The 22,702-nt window shown below is 37.9% G+C and overlaps 1 protein-coding gene across 2 annotated transcripts; it reads left to right on the forward strand.

The window, feature by feature from the left end:
- Positions 1–6,994: 6,994 nt before the first annotated feature.
- On the forward strand, positions 6,995–20,834 carry RBL1 (RHOMBOID-like 1). 2 transcript variants are annotated; one of them, XM_077382888.1, is made up of 6 exons: positions 7,012–7,776; positions 14,470–14,633; positions 17,329–17,492; positions 17,597–17,856; positions 20,261–20,387; positions 20,499–20,834. In XM_077382888.1, exons 1-6 carry the CDS (start codon positions 7,433–7,435, stop codon positions 20,619–20,621), a joined length of 1,182 nt encoding a protein of 393 aa, XP_077239003.1. In that variant the 5' UTR covers positions 7,012–7,432; the 3' UTR covers positions 20,622–20,834. The 2 variants fall into 2 exon arrangements, with proteins under 2 accessions (XP_077239004.1, XP_077239003.1); XM_077382889.1 differs by lacking the exons at positions 20,261–20,387; positions 20,499–20,834 and having other exon boundaries at positions 6,995–7,776; positions 17,700–17,850.
- The last annotated feature ends 1,868 nt before the right edge of the window (positions 20,835–22,702 follow it).

The raw sequence follows: 22,702 nt of genomic DNA on the forward strand, positions 1-22,702 counted from the left end.
AATTAAGGTAAGTACATAAAGGCGAGGAATCTGGCGGATACACCGAACCTTTAATGTATTTTCTCTCTCTCTCTCTTTCAAAAATAATCTAATGCACGTGGACGGTGGATTTGGGATATCAAACTAGTGGGTCCCAACATAAATCAAAAGCAGCTTATAAAGAGATCTTTTGGGTGTTGAATATGGACTGCTTATCAGTATAGAATCCAGCTTCCAATTGAACGGGTAAGATTTCTCGCAATTAGATCAACTTTTTGCTCATATAACTTCCAATTAGACGGATAGGATTCCTCACTATTTTTTTGAATGGCTAGGAATTGTCCACTTAACTTAACAATTTTTGTATCAGATAGGTAAATCTTAGAAGCCTCAAAGTGCTGTGAAGAGCCCGATTTGCTTAACTAAAGAGACTCGAAGCTTTGCCTTTAAAATGTTTGGTAGGTGCTCACCAACACTTATTTGTTGTTCCTGGAGACGGTTAAGTTGTCTGATCCTCGCACCGGAATAGGGCCGAATAACGTCTTAAGCGAAGTGTTCGAAGACGTACAGTAGCTCTATATATATTGAGAATCATCTATATTCGGTTTGGTCTTTTCCATCTTTCTTATAGTTCATATATTTGTAGTTTTCATTTTATAATTTCCCCTATTTCCACCAACAAATCTAATGTGAGGCGTACAACATCGCATAAAAGTCACGGTCCCATCTCATTGGGTGCTTAAAAAGTAGGGTAGGCACTGAATATTCGGAATATATCGGAGCTTCTTTTAGAGGCGTTGGTAGGCAAATTTAATAAAATTTATCAAATCTGTCTTCGAATGATAAGCAGTCAACTGGAAAAATTGATTAACGAGGATTGGTACAGGTGTGAGGTGGTGGATTTAGTGAAGCCATTAGAAGACTTAGACATGTTTGGCGTCTATGAAAAAATTAATTCAAAGAACATTCGCGGGCCCATTTATGAGAGAGGAGAAGGATTTAGTCATATTTTCATATGGGCATGCCGCATGTGCCTTCTTTTCGAATATACCCCTGTGTGTGTGTGTGTGAGAGAGAGAGAGAGATATTTTTTATTTTATTTGGGGTGTGATGGGCTGGTTTGTCCGGTTATCCCCCCCCCCCCCCCCCCCCCCCCCCACATACTTATAAAATCTATATTCTAATTAGCCCCCTAAATAGGAGGGGTTTGTTGAGCCATAAAAAGTACGGTACGGCCGTATGAATTATTGAATCCCCTGAAATAAGAGATTTTCTATGATGTGGCCATATAAACCCGTATTTTTTTCAAGAATTACGGTACCGCCCACACGATAGGATGATGCAAACCGTCCATTTGTTCGGCCACAACGTAAGTAGGTTGTGTGCGAAAAATCATTTCCATAGGATGATCCTAACCTTCCAATTTAACAATCTTTTTTGTATAATTTCCCTTGTTCTGTTGCTATTACGGGCCTTACGCAATGGATTGGATCATATAGATATTCTTTCAACACAACATAGGTCTTCGGAAGGATCTCAGAAGACCCACCAAAGCACAAAAGCCAGGATCTTTCAGAATAAATAAATGGGTCATCGGTTGGTTTCGTCATCCCACCCAATGAATCATTAGGATTCGTTTTCAATGAAATCTTATGCAGTCACAGGTTCCGTCGTTCACATAGCCTCTCCATTAATGGTTTTATCTGAACTCTGCATTGGAACACCACGAAATAAGGTTTGATCTTTTTTTTAAAAAATGCCAGTCAATATTATTAAGAAGGAAGAAACTGAGATGGTCGATATAGAGAAAGCAGAGAAATACAACAAAAGAATCTCTACTAAGACAAAAAATCAAGGCGTGAGAGAGTCATAGGACTCGAAAGATTCCATAGAGACTCTATCTCTGGCTAGATCATCCAGCTCCGAGTTTGCCGAGCGATGCATATGCTGAAACATCATAGGTGAGGATTTCAACAAGTCTAGCATCTGGTCAAACAACCTATCAAAATCTCCAAGGCACTTCAAGGCTCCATTGAGCCATCGTATGACATTCAGAGAGTCCCCTTCAACCACTACATTCATCAATCGATTTTGCCTCACCAACTTCAACCCTTGATGGACTACATGCACCTCCGCTTTCTGTAGCATCTGCCACTCCTATGGGCCCTGCATAGGCCCAAATGATTGCCCCAAGCTCATCTCTAAGAACAACCCCTATTCCTGACAGGCCAGGATTCCCCAAACTGGATCCATCAAAGTTGAGTTTCAACAAACCGGGAGGAGGGGGTGCCCACTCTTGAACTATTTTGTGTTTGGGTTCACCATTGCAACATACCTTTCCCATAGCTCATAGGCTGAAAAAAATTTGAAGTGAGGGAGGGATCTAACCCAAGAGATCGTCAAAGCAATCACTTTGACAAAGAGGAAGGCAGAGCTTTTGGAAACTCTTTTGAAGTCTCTTACATTTCTTTCCTTCCAAATCACCCATATGGTAGCTAGGAATGATGCATTCCATAATACTTTATTTTTTATTTCTAAGGATTCATCGACCATTCTACTAGGAGATCAGATAGTGTAGTAGGAAATACCCACCTGATACCAAATCTGTTTAACAACTTGCCCCAGATCTCCCTTGCCATTTTGCTGTGAATGGGGATTCCATAAATATCCCATTCCAAAAATCGAAAGTTTGAAACAATTGGGACTCTTTCGGAGATTGGAAATGAAAGACAAACCACTATGGATGTGCTACTTCATCCACTTCTAAATGTAGTTTTTGCTTCTCCCAGCTTGGGGATTCCATAAATATCCCATTCCAAAAATCGAAAGTTCGAAACAATTGGGACTCTTTCGGAGATTGGAAATGAATGACAAGTCACTATAGATGTGCCACTTCACCCGGTTCGAAATGCAGTTTATGCTACTCCCAGCTTGTTTAACCTTTTTTATGATCGGTACAGATACCCCCTGTGTCACAAGATCGTCTCAATTTGAGTGTTGAGAGAGTTTAGAGAGAGAATATGGAATTCGACCTCACTCATCTAGGAGAAACTTTCACCTCTCTTTACTTGCAGAGGACCCAGTCTCCATTCTTTCAAGACGTTCTAAGAACTAACGAAAACTTTCTATTAAACATGAGTAGATTGTCCAGGTCCAGATAACAACAAACAAGGAACTACAGACGTTACAATAACAACAAACAAGGAACAACAGACATTACAGTAACGATCAACGATCAATGTCTCCAATTCCTCTGCATTTTCATTGATTTTCATCACCTATGATCATGGATTCATGTACACATGAATCCACAGAGACGATCAATGAACTCCCTACACAATTATTCTGTACTAGATACTATAGTAAGTCAAGATGTAAAGATAATGACCGATCATTCGGTGTGCTGATATCAGCTAGAATGGATTGAAGCAAATCAAAGAAGAATGATTAAGAACAAGCATGGAGTCAGGATCCATGTGACTGAGCCCCAACACCACTTCTACCTTTCCATCAATTGAAATGTAATTGGGTCTCAACACCATGATGGGTAAACAAATATTTAAATACATTGGAAAGATGGTGTGAAGGTGAAAGCGAGTAAATTTCTAAAATTCCGAATATTTCAATTTAAATCTAGTAACGGGAGAGAGTTTTAAAATTTTGAATTTGAATCTAGAATGTTTCAAGTCTGACCATAAACTTAGCGGACTATTGAATTAAAGATAAAGGGTATTTTAGGATTCCAAGCTACATTGATCAAGCTAGTAGTGACTTGGCTTGGTTCTACAAATTCTTAATTGTTGCTGATTAGTCCCTACATGGTAAAATAATTGCTTATTAGTCTCTAAGAAAAGCGTATTAGCTAAACAGTCCTACTTTTAGAAAATATTTGCCAAAAGGTCCCTAAAACTCATGAACTTCAATTTTCTCCATTTAAAATGGCAAATTTACCCCCTACCCATTTAATCAGTTTTAGCGTTTTTTGATTTCCCTTCCAGTATTTAAGGAAAAAAAAACTAGGAAATAAGCCATCTCTTCCAATATTCTCGTCAAAAAATCTCCAACAAAAAATCATTTTAGGAATTAAATAAATTGAAAATCCCTCAAAAAAAAATTAAATAGGCTCGGTTTGAGCTATCTTTTCTTCATAGATAAATAAAGTAAGAAATTTTAGGAATATTTTTTGTTTCTAACTTTTCTAAGAAATTCTTATCTTGGTTGGATTGCAAGAAATATCTCTAATGGAAAATTATTTCTATGGAATTCGTTTTTCATTGAGGAATTATGTCTGATTAATTTAGAGGGATAACATCATAAACCGAAGGTCCCTAACTGAAAAATTGAATAGGGTTGGTTTATCTTATCTTTTTTTTATATGTAAGAAATAAGAAATTTTAGATTTTTTTTCCCTTCCGAACTTTTGTTTTGGGAATAAGAACTAGGGTTTGGTTTCTAATCTTAGGAGAAGAAGAAGGAGGAATGTCAAAGGGAAAGTCAATATTGGAAGAGATAATATTGTTGCTTACTACCTAGTTTTTTGCGAAAAATTATTGGAAGGGAAATCAAAAAACGCTAAAACGGATTAAATGGATTGGGGGTGAATTTGCCATTTTAAAATTTTTAACCGAGAAAATTGAAGTTCGTGAGTTTTAGGGACCTTTTAGCAAATATTTTCTAAAAGTAGGACTGTTCAGCTAATATGCTTTTCTTAGGCACTAATAAGCAATTATTTTTCCATGTAGGGACTAATCAGCAAAAATCCCATTCTTTTTTAAATCAAATTCGAATAATTAGAGTTCCTTTTTTAAGTCGATAGGGAATACTTCATATGGTTAGAAAGAATAAGGAGAACTGATTCTTTTTTTTTTCCTGTCGAAACGTAAAGCTTGGAAGAAAATTCAAGGGTGTTAATTTCTTAGTTCATACTTAGTGAATGCAACTTGGCAAGATTCTCAACATCCTTAGACTTTTTTGAAGAAGGTTGCGTAGAAGGCATGTGAAATTCAATGAAAGTGATCATGTATGATGAACCATTTCGAGTGCGAAGAAGAAGAAAATGAGTAATAATGCATGCTTAATCGAGCTACCATCGATTTGTCAATGTATCACGGTAGCTGGTCGATGACAAGTCTAGACTGGAAGACAAGTCCTTTAAAACCCGAGGAGAATGATGGCAAGGCGATGTTGGACGGATATGACAAACATGATCGCCCACCCAAAGAATGGCCGGCAAAAATGGTGGCCCACTCAAATCACGTCCAAAATAAAAATTGTCATAATATTTATTGGGAATTGCTAGCGTCCATCGCAAAAGGCATTTCGTGGGTGGTCTGTCGCACGTCAAACCAGCCACCAAGTGAATGGAGACAAAAGTTTTTGTCATCTCGGGTCAGACATGCAACAAACCAGCCACGAAATGCCTTTAGCGATGGACCCTAGTGAATCCCATATTTATTTTATGCCCATATTATGTTAAAAGAAACAGAGCCTAATGGCTAATGGCAATTAGAGGAGTTAATTTCTAACTTACTTTTGTTATTTTTATTGTTATAAGAGTTGTCTTGGATTTTGTAAGTGTTAGTATTAGTAGAGTTTTGTTTGTTTTGTAGTATAAAAGGTAATATAAATAGGATAATCTCCCAAAAGAAAATAGGCCTTCATCATCCTATTTGTTTTCTAGTAAGTGATCTTGTTTGTTTTTAAGTATAAAAGATAATGCAAATAGGCATTAGCCTATAAAATCATCTCCATAGGATGATCAGAACCCTTTAATCTCTATACAGAAGACACCATATTACAAATCGCAGAGAAAGAATCATCCTATTTGTATGCCTTTTATGAGAAGGATATTTGAACCGGGACCTGACAAATGAACGGTTTAGATCTTCAAACAAAGTGGTCCTCAATGAATTTTCTATTAAACACGCATTATATAGTGCCCGTCCGTAGGTGCATGCAAATTTTTTTAAAAATAGAGCAGCATCCACCTTGTTAAAAGATCTAAACTATTCAGTTGTTAGGCCCAACATAAATAGGTCAGACCCAAAAATCATCTCCATATGATGATCCTAACCTTCCGATCCTTAGAGATTTCTAATGATATCCTATCTTTTTTATCTCCGAACAAAGTGAGCCCTAGTGATTTTTAAAAAAATAAAAATATGATCACTTACGTATGGGCACCCCACCAATGAGTATTTATTAGAAAATTCATTGGGCCTGCCTTGTTCAAAGATTCAGACCATTCATGTAAATAGGCTTTCCCTTAAAAAATCATCCCCATAGGATGATCTTAACTATTCGATTTGTTATATGATGCCAAAAGAAGGTATTATAAATGGTTATTTTATAATTTTTTATCTAAATAGAAACAAACTAATGGAGAAGAGGTTTGAAAACTTTCTCCTCCTCGTCCCTATGACTGACCCCGGCTTGTCATCTTGCTTCTTGTGTTTTCTGGCTTCTTCGTCATCTTACTACGTAAAAGAAAAACAATTAATTAATACAAAGTACATAAAATAAAGAATAAAAACACATAAAATGGATTTGCTAGGCAATTCTTCGAACTTTTGCATTAGATACCAGCCACCTCATGAATTAAATGAATAAGACAACAATCTGCTCTGAAATGGCTGTCTGCGAAATTGCCTGTTTAAATCACTAAGATGAATTCACCCTTTATTTTTCAAAATGGACTGTCCAGCCCCCACCATACACCGCCCAATATTGATGGGCCACAACGGAAATAGGTTGTGGACAAAAAATTATTTCCATAGGATGATCCCAACCGTCCGATCTAAAGAGGGACGCACATTATGGAAACCGGAGCGCAACTTATTTACACTGTGGCCCATCAAATGGACGGTTTGGATCATCCTATGGTGTGGGCTGTACAGTCCATTTTGAAACATACGGGTGAATTCATCCTAAAGTGGTTGAATTTATCAACGCCCAAATCAATTTTGTAATTAGCAAAAGAGAATCCGGTCTTTCCGTGCGTGTGGAAACGGGTATAAAAAGGTTTTATCCGGAATTCCATTGCTTCCTCTGCCTTCCAATGATTGTTTGGCAGAACAGTACACAAAAGACTCTCTCTCTCTCTCTCTCTCTCTATCTATCTATAATGTGTCCTCGTCTTTCTACTGAGGAAGCGATTTTGCCCTAATCTTACATATTTTTGATTAATTTCTCCATTCTTACAGAAGTTCTCTGTCGTATTTAATCTGTTTCTTCTTCTTTTGTCTAATCACCAACCCATTTCGCCCTAACCTATTGTTATTTCCTAAATATTTCTACATTTTGACCTGGTAATCGAAATTCCCTTTCGAATTTCATAGTTTTTTTCCCGCTTCTGTCATAAATTTTGTTTTTTTTCAATATTTCCCCAATTCTTTGACCTGGTGATGAAAACTCTCTTCTAAAAATAACCTAATTCTCCCTCTTCATCTCCTCAATGGGGAGAGAATCCTCTACTGAGGCTCTAATGGAGAGAGGATCTTCAACCGAGGTCGAGATCAGAGTCAGTCCGAGGCGTAGGACCGACAACTCGATCCATCCGTTGGAGGTCGATTCATCCACCACTACACGTTTGAATCCAATTGAGAAATTTGAACCTTTTCAGAGATGGATATCTTGGCTTGTGCCATCGATTGTTGTGGCAAATACTGTTGTGTTTGCGATCACGATGTTTGTTAATAATTGTCCGAAGAATTCAGTTTCGTGTATTGTTAGGTTTCTCGGGAGGTTCTCTTTTCAGCCTCTCATGGAGAATCCCCTTCTTGGACCTTCTTCAAACACGTGAGTTCTTTTCTTCTTCTTTTTGTTCTTGATTTCCTTTTCAAGTTGTTCTTTTAAAACAATGTTCATACTTCTTTTTTTTATTAAGGTAACGATTTATTAGAGTTTGAATATCCAAAAATGTTAACCAGAATGTCAAAAGGTATTTGTAAAATGTTAACTTTTACGAGCTTGTCTTCTTCCTCATTCGCCGATCTCAGCTTATGCTGTAGAGAAGGATTGATGGTAGATACTAAGTCTTTAATTGCGTCAATAATGCCCGCTATTTTCCATGGTCCTGGTGAATTGTTGCAGGCACAAGCAATTACGTTAGAGGAATCTCCTTCTATAGTTAGTGGCTCTGATCTAGCATTTGTGTACCATTTTAAACCCCATAGCAAAGCCTGAGCTTTCGCCTCATTTGCATCACAGATCCCAATAGAACCCGAAAAGGATTAGATTTCTGGCCATTTGAATCGTGAAAAATGCCTCCAATTCCTGCCTGCCGGGATTGCCTTTGGAGCTGCCATCAAAATTGAATTTCACCGGTCCAGATGGAGGAGATGGAGGAGGGATCCACTTTGGAGAGATATTAGTCTTCAACCGTCTTTCCATGACAATCGTTTGCCAATCCCTTAGAATTTCATTAGCATTGTAGGTGGTTTTAGGCTTGTCTCCTCTACCCCACAATATCAAATCCATCTTTATCTCCAAGAGTAATCTGCTCTTTTCTTTTATTTGATCCTTAAACTTTAGGTTGTTCCTTTCTTTCCATGCATTTCATATCACAGCTAGGGGCACCAACCTCCAAATGATTTGGTCCACTTCTCCGAACGGTCCCGCACTCCAATTTAATAATATCTTCTTGATGGATCTTGGAAGAACTCAAGCTAGGCCGAAACTTTTGATGATGATCATCCATAAAAAGTGTGATAATGTGCAACCCAACAAGAGATGATCCAAGGTTTCTTCGCTCCTCTTGCATAGGACACGCATGCTAGCGAGATGGAAGTGTCTCCTTTTTAACCTGTCACACGTATTGATTCCCTTCCAAGCCACCGTCCATCCAAAAGCCGTAATCCGAGGGGGAGTGGCAAACTTCCATATTTTATTAATCTTCGAAGGCGCTCGGTTCGAGGCAGCCGAACGATGAAAGAAAGATCCTTGGGGACCCAATGTCCACACCCTGCAATCATCAATATTAGGAGAACAATAATGGGAGGCTAAAGACTCATATAGGGCACCATTAAAAATAAGACTCATATAGGTTGGTAAGACAAACAATTTCTTGGTCTTTCAAATTTGCTTAAGTCTAGGGGCATAAAGACAGACCCTCCCCCCCCTGTGGCCTCCCTATCTGTGGCTAACAGGAATAGGCTTGGGAGTGTATCGCATACGTAGAATGGTCTAATCAAAACCTTGTTCCATCCCCCCTTCCTACTTTGTATCTAACAACGTTCATACTTTGCCTGTTTACTAATGGAACTCAATCATTTATTATATAACACCACGGCCTATGGGAGATTATTTATGTTGATATTCCGTGTGGAATATATTAGAGTAGAAAGAGTGCAATCTTTTCTAAATTATGACAAAGATTGTTAAGCAGAAACTGTTGAATTATAAATGATTAAATAACACCAACTCTAACAGCTTAAGCTTTTGGAGTAATTGGTTGTTTCACATGGTGTCATATTGTCTCACGGCAGATCTTGGGTTCAAAACCCAACTACTCATTGATATTAAAAATCCACGTGTACAGCCACCCCCAAAGGGGCCACACATGAGGGGGCATGTTGAAGAATAAATGATTAAATAACACTAACTCTAACAGCTTAAGCTTTTGGAATAATTGGTTGTTGCACAGAAACGTAATGGAGGCAGGAAGTAGTGTGACATTGAGCCAATCTACGATCGTAAAATCATTTTGTAGAGTGAGTGTTCACGCCATCAATGCGTATTTTAGAAGGGAGGTTGTTATAAGAACCTCTTTTGAATAAGAAATCTTTTTTTTTTTGAGACCTTAAAACTTTCCAGTAATATTAAACTCACAAACTGTATGCAATGTGAAGTTTTCAACTCAAAACTTCGTTGTAAAATTTCAAGAATGATTTTTTTTTTAATGGTAGCCAATTTCATTAACAAAAGACCGAGATGGCCAAAATACAAAAAGCAAGCTCAAAGCAAGAAAAAGAAAAAATGAGAAATATGAGAGTCTTCAAGAAAAAGAGTTTTTAGGAGGAAGGGAATCGTAAGGGGGAAATCCTCCAAAGTCACACCATCTCTGGCCAGGGCATCTGCCATCGAATTGGCAGATCTATGAACGTGCCAAATAGGAACGTTGAGGATCCCATCCAATCAAGCATTTCGTCGATAAGATGGTCAAATCTCCAAGCGTGGGAACCTGCTCCATTGAGACACCTAATAACATATTGGGAATCTCATTCAATCACCACATTAGACAATCACTCATTAACAAATAGCTTGATGCATTGATGAGCAGCTCTCACTTCCGCCTCCGTAGAGTCCGTCACCCCAGTTGGCCCAACAAAGGCCCACATGAGCTCACCACGGTCATTTCTCAAAACACCCCCAATGCCCCTGGGTTCCCCAAGCTAGACCCATCGAAATTAAGTTTCAGAAATCCCGGGTCGGGAGGTGCCCATTCTTTGACAACTTTCTGCTTCTTCTCCTCATTGAAGCACCCTACCCGCCATCCTTCCCATAATTCATATGCGGATACAAATTTGAAGTATGAGATAACTTTAACCCCCCGAGGTACTAGCATTCACACACACAACAACCTCTTACGAAAGCAAAGACACGGCTGAAAAGTCAAAAAAACAAATTCAACAGCACCCGAAAGGAACCGTTCACCCATTGCTCATCTATAGGGCGCTGCCCTTACTGTAAAGGACAAGAATCATTCGAATGCATAAACTAGAGGCGCTGAATAGCTCAGCTTCGTCAAAAGACTCGAAGGACTTCAACTGAAGCAATTCACTTTCCATCGTCCCCAGCTATCGTCAATGCAATCACTTTGATGAATAAGTATGGAGAACCCTTTGAGATCCCGTCAAAGACTCTTGCATTTCTCTCCTTCCAAAAAAACCAAATAGTAGCTAGCAAGGCAATATTACACAAAATTTTGCCTTTTTTCTTCCAAGGAACCTTCACCCAACTTGCAAAAAGATCAATCAAATTTTCAGGAAATACCAAGAAATACCGAATTTGCATAGTAGAAGGCTCCAAATCTCCCTAGCTACTCTGCAGTGTATAAACAAGTGATCCACAGATTCACCCGCCTCTATACACATGGCGCAATGATCAATGATGAGCATCTTTCTTTTTTCTAAGGAAATCGACCGTCTGGATCCTATCTTGAATAGCTACCCAGCCAAAAGTGCAAACCCTAGGCGGAGCCTTGATTGACCACACTCTAGCTACCTTGAGAGACAGAGGAGTAGCCATGAGCTGTTGATAGAAAGACTTGACCGTGAATATCCCAGATGAATTCCATATCCAAACTTGTTTATCCTTTCCATCTTGTTTGATGTACCCTTTCTCCAAAATCCCCATCAACCGGCCAACAGATGCGAGTTCCTGATCAAAGAAATTCCTTCTAAATCGAGGAGACCATACTACAACTCCTTGATTCCATGAAAAGTTGTCATTCACAAAACTATCTCTGTCAACTGCAATGTGGAACAGGTCAGGGAAGATCTCTTTCGAAAACTGGTCTGAACACTACTTATCTCCCCAAAATTTAATCCTCTCCCCAGAGTAAACTCTAAATCTGATCCCTGGAGAAAACAAATGAGAAAAACGCAATATATCATGCCAAACAGTCACCCCAGGATATCTAAGTCTGTCTTTGGATTCCCAATGCCCGAGAGCACGTCCGTATTTTTCAACAATGACTTTAACCCAAAGATGAGAGCCCTCCTCACCAAACCTCCAGAGCCATTTGCCCATAAGAGCAATATTCATACGTTTGATTCTTCTTCCAAGACCCCCACATTTTATTGGCTTGCATACCTCCTTCCATTTTACAAGGGAAATACCTTTTTTTTCATCATTCCCCCCCAAAGGAACCTCCTTTGGATCTGCTCAATTATGTTTACAACACTCATAGGACATTTGAAAATAGACATCTAGTAAATTGGCATGTTGGCAAGGACAGCTTTAATAAGAGTGATTCTACCACCTTTTGAAACCAAATTTCTCTTCCATGTGTCCAATCTCCGTTCCACTCTTTCGATGATGTGTGACCAATTTGCCTTTTTTGCTCTACCTGGACCAAAGGCAGCCTTAAGTATGAAGTAGGCAGATGGTCCACTTTGCAACCCATAATACCCGCCAAGCCTTGAATCACCCCTTCCTCTAAATGAATTCCAAAATTCCGAGACTTAAGGAAGTTAGACCTTTGCTCGGTTATCGCTTCATAACACCGAAGAATTACTTTCATATTCGACACATTCAACATATCCGGAGCGCTGAAAAGTAGAGTGTCATCCGCGAACTAAAGCTGTGACACCTCCACCTCATCTGCACCGATCTTGTAGCCTTCAATTAACCCACAAGCAATCCCTTTTCCTATCAAACTACTAAGGGTCTCGGCCACAGTAACGAAGAGGAAACGTGAAAGGGGATCACCTTGCCTAAGCCCCCTAAAGGACTTAAAAAATCCCTTAGGCGAACCATTCACAAGAACAGAGAACCACGCCGATGATACACATTTTGAAATCCAGGATCGCCACCTACTTCCAAACCCCATGCTACTCAAGAGGTAATCCAAGCAATTCCATTCCACCCTATCATATGCTTTTTCCATGTCCAACTTACAAACTACCCCGCCTCTTCCACTTTTATGATAGAAGTCCACCACTTCATTGGCAATTAGTGAGCAATCAAGGATCTCTCTATCACTCACAAAGGCACATTGGCTGTCAGATATTTCCAATTAGTAGCATCGCAAGTCAAACGAGAAGAATTCCCATTCGCCCAAAACCCTAGTCTATACAAGGTACCTTGAGGTGAAGAAACGAGAAGAAAAATTAGGGCAAACTATGCCCCACAAGCTATTGGGAGAAAATAGGAATTCAAGTCAACCTCATGACTTGTCTCCTCCACTTTATATTCATCATAACTGTAAATTATAGAAAAAACCCATTCCTGCACACAAAATCTTTTTTTTTTTGGTAGGCAAGCTGGAATCAAACCTGCGACCTCAAGGTTGAGAAACAAAGCCTCAACCATTGAGCTACAGGCCCAACCCCTCCTGTACACAAAATCAATATGGGCATAAATGTAAACTACCTAAAATGACATATATGCTGACAATTAGTGTATATACCATGTACAGCTCAATCAACTCCATGACTCTATATACCAAATGATGGTCTATATAAGTGATATATAATGATACATAAAGGCTACTGATGTAGGAAACTCAAAGAGGACTAATCAAGGAATACTAGGATAAGGTCCTTAATTGGGAATTCCGAATCATAAAATAAAGAATTGATTCTAACAGGTAACAAAGAAGACGAAAGAAAAGAAATTGGGTTGGAGTTATTAGAAAAGATTAGAAATAAAGAATATAATTTATAGAACAGATTTCAAGATGATGAAATAAAGAAAGAGACAATATTCAGATCAGGAATCAGTGTAACAAATCAAGAAACAAAATAGATGAATAGGATTTCAGGAAACTGTAATCCTGGTGTATTAAACCCTGCCTTGAGTTGGAAAGTAGGTTCGTCCAAATCGATGGAGGTTCTATATAGACAACCAAAATTAAAGATTCCGATTAGAGTTAAAGCTAGGAAGGAACAATTCAGATTGAAGAAATCAAAATAAATAATCAAGAAACGTAATTAGAGATAAACGATTGCACTAAATTCAGTAATTAGATAAAAGAAGTGAGAGAAAACAAATGATGAACTAGGATTGAGGAGAATAACAAAATCAAGAAATCAAATCATAGAATAGGAATGGAAATGTAGACCAACAAATGGACAATAGCTAGCACATAGATGAGAAAGAGTTGAAAAAGAAAAGGGGTAAGTTAAAGGGAATAAAGAAAATAAAATTGAGAAACTAAGTTTGAAAAAGGAAAAATCTATAGCAATTGAGGGGAAGCATGGGAAAAAAACATATATGTAGAAGGAATTGAGGGAATAAGAGTTAGTAAAGGAATTCACCATTCGTTTTTGGGAATCCCACGAGAAGTAAAACACCATTTACCAAAGGAATCCACCTAGAAGGGAAAACACCATGAATCTACAGAGCAAGATAAGAACCTATAAAAGTTCTCGATCACATGTATAGATGGAGAACTGAGGAATCAATTTTTCTCTGCAGTGATAGTCTTCATATCCTGCTATATTTACCTGCCTCCTTTTAGTTAATGAAACTGAACTTAATGATTAAATCCTTTGAATGACTTCATCCTTGAGGGACAGTGTTGGAACAGAAGTAATGAATTCAGATTTGAGTTTAATTTTTTGATGGAGGGATGCCTTTTTGTGATTACTGATTTGCCACTTAATTTAATTAAGCGACCGGGCTGAGAACACCTTGACATGCTAGTATGCTAAGACACCTGTTATCCAAATAATGATTATAATCATTATATATATATATATATATATATATATATATATATATATATATATTAATGGTAAAATAATGATTATACGTTTACTCCAGGCTACTGAAGATGGGAGGTCTAGAAGTGACTAAAGTTGTTGATGGACACCAGGGATGGCGCCTCATAACTTGCATTTGGTTACATGCTGGAGTTGCCCATGTACTTGCCAATATGTTGAGTCTTATTTTTATTGGAATTCGGCTCGAGCAAGAATTTGGGTTTGGTATGTATCAAATCATATTTTCCTTCCACAATATTGTAAAACAAGCATTTTTTTGTGAAGTTATATTAGTTACTCTAGTCATCAGGCTTTGTTGTGAAGTTATATTTGTTACTCTAGTCATCAAGCTTTGTTGTGAAGTTACATAGTTACTCCAGTCATCTGGCTTTGTTGTGAATGCCCATGACGTGTCAGTTGTTGCATCTGTTCATGCATGAAATATTAGTGGTTTGCTCCATTTGGCTATTGGTACAAATCCCCACATATACGTGCATATATATACTGACAGCGTGGTAACTATTCATTGTGTGTGTGTGTGTTTTCTTTTTCTTTCTTTTTTTGGAGGGGGCCCCATCAAATCTCAATGAATGCAAGAATGCAAGTCTTCCTATAGGCTCTGTTCACTTGCCTTCTTGAGAAAGGAAAGGAGAAGAAAGTAAGCCAAATTTTCCCGTGATTGGACATGATTTGACATTTTCCGCCGTTCACTTGTTTTCTCGGGAAAGCATAATTACACAGGTGGAAAATATAAATAATGACGTGGAAAAAGAACTTTCTTGCACTTTCCCTCTAAATTTTCTCACCAAAAGGGTGAGAAAATCACTTTCCTGAGAAAACCACTTTGCCTGCATACTTTCTTTTCCTTTCTTGGCCAAGTGAACAACGGAATTTTCTCACAAATTGAATTTTCTCACAGTTTCTTTTCCTTTCTTTTCTTTTCCCTGGTGCTGTTTTCCCTGGAAAACAGCCCTTTTTTTCCCTGACAAGACCTTGACAAGACAGAATTTCTGTGTTCACTTCTTTTCCAGGGAAAACTATTATCAGATGTGGAATTTCTTATTTAAAGGCTAAAAATGACGTGGAAATTGACTTTTTCCCTGTTACTTGAGATTTGCTTTCCGATTAAATATATCAGAAAGAGGCTTTCCATGGAAAACGAAGCCTTTTCCTCTTCATTCCTTTCCCTTTTGCCATGTCACCTGGAAAGTAAAGGAAAACGAAATCATTTCCTTTCCTTTCCGGGGAAAAGAAGTGAACAGAGCCATAGATTATAAACTATGCAATCTAACTCCTATATGATGGAAATTTATATTATTTATGTTAATATGATTCAATGCGAGATCCCCGCAACTTTATGACTTCCTGCTGCATATAATGATATTATTTTGAGGTTTTTCATAGGTATTAGGTTTACATTCCCCATTAGACCTAGTTAATGTTTAAAGACTTGAAACTGAAATCCAGCTTGATGAGTTCTTGAGTCTGAGTCGAATTTCTAAACTTGATTGATTTCTCAACTGGAGTTTAAAAATGTTACATGATACTCCATGAGAGAGAAGCGAGATTAAAGAGATTAAAGAACTAAGGGTTTGAAAGAGAGAATTTGAGGACTTTTGTGTTGAAAAAAGGTTTAAAGGAAGAATAGAGTAAGTCAGTTGAAGAGAACTAGGATTTTAGAATAGAACGAAGAGGAGGTGAGGAGATGAAGGAATATGAGAGAATAGTTCCTTTTTCTTGATGACGATCTATTCCTAGCTTTGTTCCCTTTGATCACAATGCATTGATACCATGTTAAGAAATGCGATATTGTGGCACATTTGGAAAGAGAGAAAGAACCAGATTTTTGGAGACCTTGTCTGAAGTTGGTGTAAGATATTGATTGACATCAAAACCGATATTATAACGTGGAGTAGATTGGGAAAGGAAGCACCGAGCTATAATGTTGGCAAAATTCTAAGAAACTGAAAGGAGGTTATATTGGAGAAGAAGAAAGACAAAATGAAAACTAGGTGGAGCTCTCCGATCGGATGGACTAAATTAAATTTTGATGGAAGCTCAAAAGAATACATGGGGCAAGCGGGTGTTGGAGGACTTCTCTGAGATTCCGATGGGCACACTATATTATCCTACTCCGGTTCCGTCAGCATTTGTGATTCAAATGAAGCAGAAGCTTGGGCATTCCTATGGGGTTAAAGTGGTTTGTAACCAACGGTGCCGTGCTTCTAATCATCAAAGGTGATTCATCAAATGTTATATCGTGGGCTAGTGGTAAAGCGGTGGGACCTTGGGCTCTAGCAGACATAATTTCAGAAATTCAAGATCTAGTGGCGTTGATTAACCTGAAGTTTCAACACATGCGCAGATCAGCGAATGAGGATGCGGATAAATTGGCAAAAGATGGTGCGGATAGGGAAGAAACAACAATTGTTTCTGCACAGTACGACTGTTGAGTATGGGGGTCCGGTTGACGATTTTCGCTTGATATCATATTTGAGCAGAGTGATGACTAAAATGCATCATTATTAGAGAAAGAGAAGAGTGATGACTAAAATGCATCATTAGAGAAAGAGAAGAGTGATGACTAAAATGCATCATTAGAGACGACAAAAATATACCTAATCATGTATTTCTAACCAGGCATTGACTGAAAAAGTAATATGATTTCTATACCTGGTTTGGTATGGTCACCTCTGAGAAATGATTAGGGTCCACCGGTGCAACACTTAATGTTTCCAACACCGTTCTTGCTAAATCTGCATTACAGGATCGTGTTTTAGTATCTTAAATCTATGAATTTTTCTATTTATGATTACTTAGTTTCTCTCTCTTAGTTCACAAACGTTCTTTGCATTTTTGTTTGCTATTCTTGGAGTGTGATTCTTTCTGAGTGTCTAAAGCCTGCATGGTCTTTTTTCAGTGCGCATTGGCTTGTTATATTTCATCTCTGGAGTTGGTGGGAGTTTGTTGTCAGCTCTTTTTATCCAATCAAGCATCTCTGTTGGTGCTTCTGGTGCACTTTTTGGATTATTAGGGGCCATGCTTTCTGAACTTATTACAAATTGGACAATCTATGCAAAAAAGGTATTCCTGAAATTCTTCATTTAGTGGAAGTATGACATTTTATAAAGATTCTTCATTTACCTAACAACCATTTGTCTAACTATTCTAAATCCTTATATTTTCAGTTTGCAGCATTGTTCACTCTCATTTTCATCATTGTAGTCAATTTAGCCATGGGACTCCTACCACATGTGGACAACTTTGCTCACATTGGTGGCTTTTCTTCAGGCTTTCTTCTTGGGTTTGTGTTTCTGATTCGCCCTCAATTTGGATGGATTAGTCAAAAGTTTGCTCCTCATGGATATAATACAGGCCAAGCTAAACCAAAACACAAGACATACCAGTACATATTGTGGGTCATTTCTCTGATCCTTCTAATTGTTGGGTACGTGGTTTGACCTTCATGTATCTTTGAATCTGCATTTATGTCTTTGACTGATGTGCTTGAGGAATATGGCTAACACCATGTTTCACCAGCATGTTACTTCAGTGTTTCACCAGCATGTTACTTCAGTGATTAGATTCTCTGGAGCATGACATGTAAAATTTGGGGAAGATTCTGTTGAAAGACTTTTAGTGGCCCTCATTAACTAGATTTTTCAAATGGATGGTAAATTCTCTTAACAGACCCATTAGATATCCATGCCTTACCTTTTGATTGAATTGTCTGGTCTGTTGCCGCTGTCCGCAAGGTCCTTTCCCTGACAGCCAAGCCACCTCATCAATCTCATTAGTGTCAAGAAATACCAAGTGTTAATGTCTAATGCCTCTATCTTAACCTTGGTGTCCAACATATTAAACTGCTAATGCCTAGAGGTTTGGCATAAAATAGCATCGACTTTCAAGACTCCTGTCATCATCATCAGCCTCTCATAGAAACTAGTGCTCACTGCCCCCAAAAAGCGGAGAGGACACCTCTCCAAGTTGTAGGAGGCAGTCCAATGACATTGTAATATATTTTTTTTCAAAGATAAACATTTTATTAAACCAAGAAAGAAAGATACAGCAAAACATGAGGACAAGGTGTCCCAAAAAACAACACAGAAACCACAATCTTAGTCCTAAGTTCTACATTTCATCCCCATCCAGCTCTTCATTAAACCCAACAATCTCCACTTCCTCCTCCACTCATCCTTTGCTAATTCATCCTCCCTAATCCTTATCATTTGCCGATCGCAACATACGCTGAAATTTGGGATTAATTATCCGTGTTAGATCTCTAATTTCTGATATAATCCCTGATAACTTCCAATGGCCATTTTCTTTGTTTGATGCCCACGCCAAGACTTGTGATGAGTCACCCTCAATAATTAGTGGGCCCCGCCCCTCCTTTATGCACCATTTTAGACCCCAAAGTAAAGGTCTAGCCTCAGCTTCGTTTGTGTCGCATCTGCCTGCAGGACCTGAAAAGGTCATCAACTGCCTTCCATTTGAGTCTCGTAAAATGCCCCCAATTCCTACTTGGCTTATATTTCCTTTAGTGCTGCCATCAAAATTAAATTTCAACCAACCTATGGGTGGTGGATTCCATCTCGGCGCAGCTTTCCTTTCCTCTCTTCTTTTGGATACTATTGTTTTCCATTTCCTTACAATATCCCCCTTAGTGTAGCTTGCTGCCTTCTTGTCTCTTGCCCAAAAGATCACATCCAACTTCATTTCTTTGGATATTCTTGCCCACCTTATTTCTTCCTCCTTAAAGATCCTACCATTTCTTTCTCTCCATATATGCCACATAGGGTACTAGTTTCCACATTGTTTGGACTACTTCACCAAAAGGTCTCATGTCCAGTTCAGCACGACCTTTCTAATGGAAGTGTGGATAACCGGAGTCCAAAACACTTGATGGTAGTCTCCCACAACTTATAGGGAAAAGGGCATTCAATCATTAGATGATCCAACGTTTCCTTCTCTTTGCAAAAGATACATATGCTGGCTATGTGCATGCTTCGTCTCTTTAATAGATTGCAAGTGACTCTTTGCAAATGACATTGTAATATCAAACAATTAAACTTCTACCGGCTCATTAAATTGAATTCTCTAGCACTCACTTAGCCACATCTCCACTGCAGTGTTGCTCCCTGTCGCTAGTTCAATTCCTAAATATTCCTGTTGTCTCCGCTCCGTCCACAAGACAAATGAATCTCAATCTCCACTCTCACTATTCTTTTTTTTTTTTTTTCTTTTTTTTTTGAAAATTGACTTTTATTACTTAGAGAAGATGTCAAACCGGGGACAAGATGTCCTCACATACATCAAACACAGCCCCATCATGGAGTAAAACAGAAGAAAAACTACAACACTTTTACAAGATGTCCACTCTCACTATTCTCACCCAGCCAAAAATTCAATCAACCACACCTCATCTGTGTTGGGAATGGTCCAGTAAACAAAAGTCATTAAAAATGGCTGTTTGAATCTTCCCCACTAGAGGAAAATGCATAAAGTGTCTTCCTCTCATTTTTCAGTACGGTTCTCAACAAAGCAATTGGGGGATGTTGCCCCCTTATGATCTGCCAATAAAGAAGTGCCTGTGAATATCGAGTCACTTGAAGTTGAGAGAGAAGCTTCTTTAACAGGGTCATCAACCTGTCTCCCAATGCATAACTTAAGAGGATATTGTAACACTTCAGAAAAATATTGCATGCTCCTTATAAAAATCGCATTATTGATTCTGTTCTCGACATTTAGAATTTCAAATATCGTTTGTTTTACAGTTGAAAAGTTCTCCATGTTAATAATAATGCCAAGGTATTCGGACACTTCAATCTGAACCTACTCTAATTTTACAGATTTACTGTTGGTCTGATTATGCTCCTTCGAGGAGTAGATGCCAATGAGCATTGCTCCTGGTGCCATTATTTAAGTTGTGTTCCCACTAAAAGATGGAGCTGCAAGACGAGATCCATTTCCTGCTTGGTACTGCTGCTAATCTCTATCTCTCTCTCATTTTATTTTATTTTATTTTTTTTGAACCAAAAGAATTTTATAATCTAATCATTATCCTACCACATCAACTTCTTGTTGCAGTCAAACCAAAGTGAGAACCATCTGAACTTGACATGCCAAAGTAATGGGAAAACTTATAGCTATCCCCTAGCAAACGCTTCTGATGCTCAAATAAAAGAATTATGTACTCAACTTTGTAGTTGATATGTTGCACAAGTGCCAGTAAAACTTAGAGCTTTTCCTGGTTTTATGTGACACTTCTTCATTATATCGAAAGAGATGTATACAAGAATTAACACTTCATTATATAGAAAGAGTCGCATACAAAAATTAGCATTAATATAATTCTTCATCTCTGCATTGTATTGATATCATGTTTTGGGTCAGCAAAACTTCTTTTGTGTGGAATGAAAAGAATGTCCTACAATAGCTCTAATTAACATTATATGAACTAATATGTCACTGCAAAACAAAACAAACAAAAAAAAGCAAAAAAAACTTTAAAAAAATATTCTATGAGCTAATGAGCCAGTGTTTTTTTTTATTCTTGGGGACTTCTGTGGAATTTCTGCAGGAAACCCACGTTTGGTTGGTGGGCCCAAAATAATCTTAGGAACCAAAATAACCCTGCACGAAACCCCAGGAAGGAAAAAAAAACTCCCAGGAACCAAAATAATCCCAATAACAAAAAATAAGCTTGTAGAAGAATTTTTTTCTTCCCAACAGTTCAAGCAACCAAACAAAGTTACAATTTCGGAAATCAGTTTCCTAGATTTAAAATTTTTACTTTCTGAATTTTGGAATTTTTTTTCTTGATTTCTTAAATTTCGTTTGGATGCCAAATTTTTTTTGGTTCTTGGGACTTTTGTGGAACAAAAAACTTCCTGGGAGATTGGTGGGGAAAAAAAACTCTCTGGAAGTATCCCGGTAAAATAAAAATCCCATGTTTGGTTGACCGGACTATGGTGGGAAAAAAAAATCCCGGTAAAATAAAAATCCGCTTTGTTTGGTTGCTTGAACTGTTGGGAAGAAAAAAGTTCTTCTTTTGGTTATTTTGGTTCCTCGGATTTCGTGCGGGATTATTTTGGTTCCTTGGATATTTTTTTTCCAGCTTTGGGTTTCGTGCGTGGTTATTTTAGTTCGTGGGATTTTTTTGGGCCCGCTATTTAACTAGCAACCAAACGTGGGTTTCCTGCAGAAATTACACAAAAGTCCCAAGAACCAAAAAAATTCTGCCATCCAAACGGAAAAGTTTTTACCAAAATATTTGTAAAAGAAAATATTTATAAAAAAAACATCCACGTTATGTAAATGTTAACCTAGGAAAGGCCTAAGAAATCATTGTTAAATTTTTCTTATTATTGAAATATATGGAAATTAGTAAAGTCTCAGGTATAATCCCACTTCCATTTTTAAAAAGTATTGAGTTAGTTTTTAATTACGTTCAACTCTTTATCTCTAAAGCTATAACTCAAGGCAGAGTTGTTTATATGGTGCAAGCCCTTATAGTCCCTTATTTTTCAAAAAGGGACCACATCATAGGATGATCCAAACCGTCCATAAGATGGAACGCAACGTAAATGGGTTGTCCCTAAAAATCATTTTCTCTTAGCCCTCCGATCTATAGAGGTTTCCATAATATGCAGTTCTCCATAGATCGGAGGGTTGGGATCATCCTATGGAAATTATTTTTGGGGAACAACCTATTTACATTGTGTTCCATCTTATTGACGGTTTGGATCATCCTATTATGATGTGGTCTGTACATTGCTGTTTGAAAAAAAAGGGACTATAAGGGCTTGCACCATATAAAATCTCAGGCAGACAAAATTCAGAAATATTAGTTCGGTGACTGATAGAAATTACTCGCTTTTCAAACTGTCTATTTTTTACGTAAAAAAATGTACACTTTCAAAGTATGCTCTATAAAAGAAAATACAATTTGTTTCATCCATGACAATATTTCCAGGGGATTTACTGTATATGAAAGACGATAATTGTAGAAGATAGTATAGTAACCAGGGTTTTAAATTTTGGTTTTTGCTATAATTTTGGGCTTCACCGAAACCAAAATCTCAGCCGAAATCCTGAAATTTCAGTCGAAATTAGGTAGAAGTTACCGAAACAGCTGATTTTTCTACCAAAATTTCGGTAATTTTTGGCTGAAATTCCGTAAAGAAATAAAATATTAATATTATATTGAAATTTCGACCGAAATTTGGTACGTTTCAGGAATTTTGGTTTCGGAACGTTTCGGTTTCGTTGTTGACCGAAATCCAAAATTT

Source organism: Tasmannia lanceolata, unplaced genomic scaffold (assembly GCF_043159265.1).
Source record: "Tasmannia lanceolata isolate RefF3 unplaced genomic scaffold, GAP_Taslan_0.1 ptg000006l, whole genome shotgun sequence".
Taxonomy (NCBI): domain Eukaryota; kingdom Viridiplantae; phylum Streptophyta; class Magnoliopsida; order Canellales; family Winteraceae; genus Tasmannia; species Tasmannia lanceolata.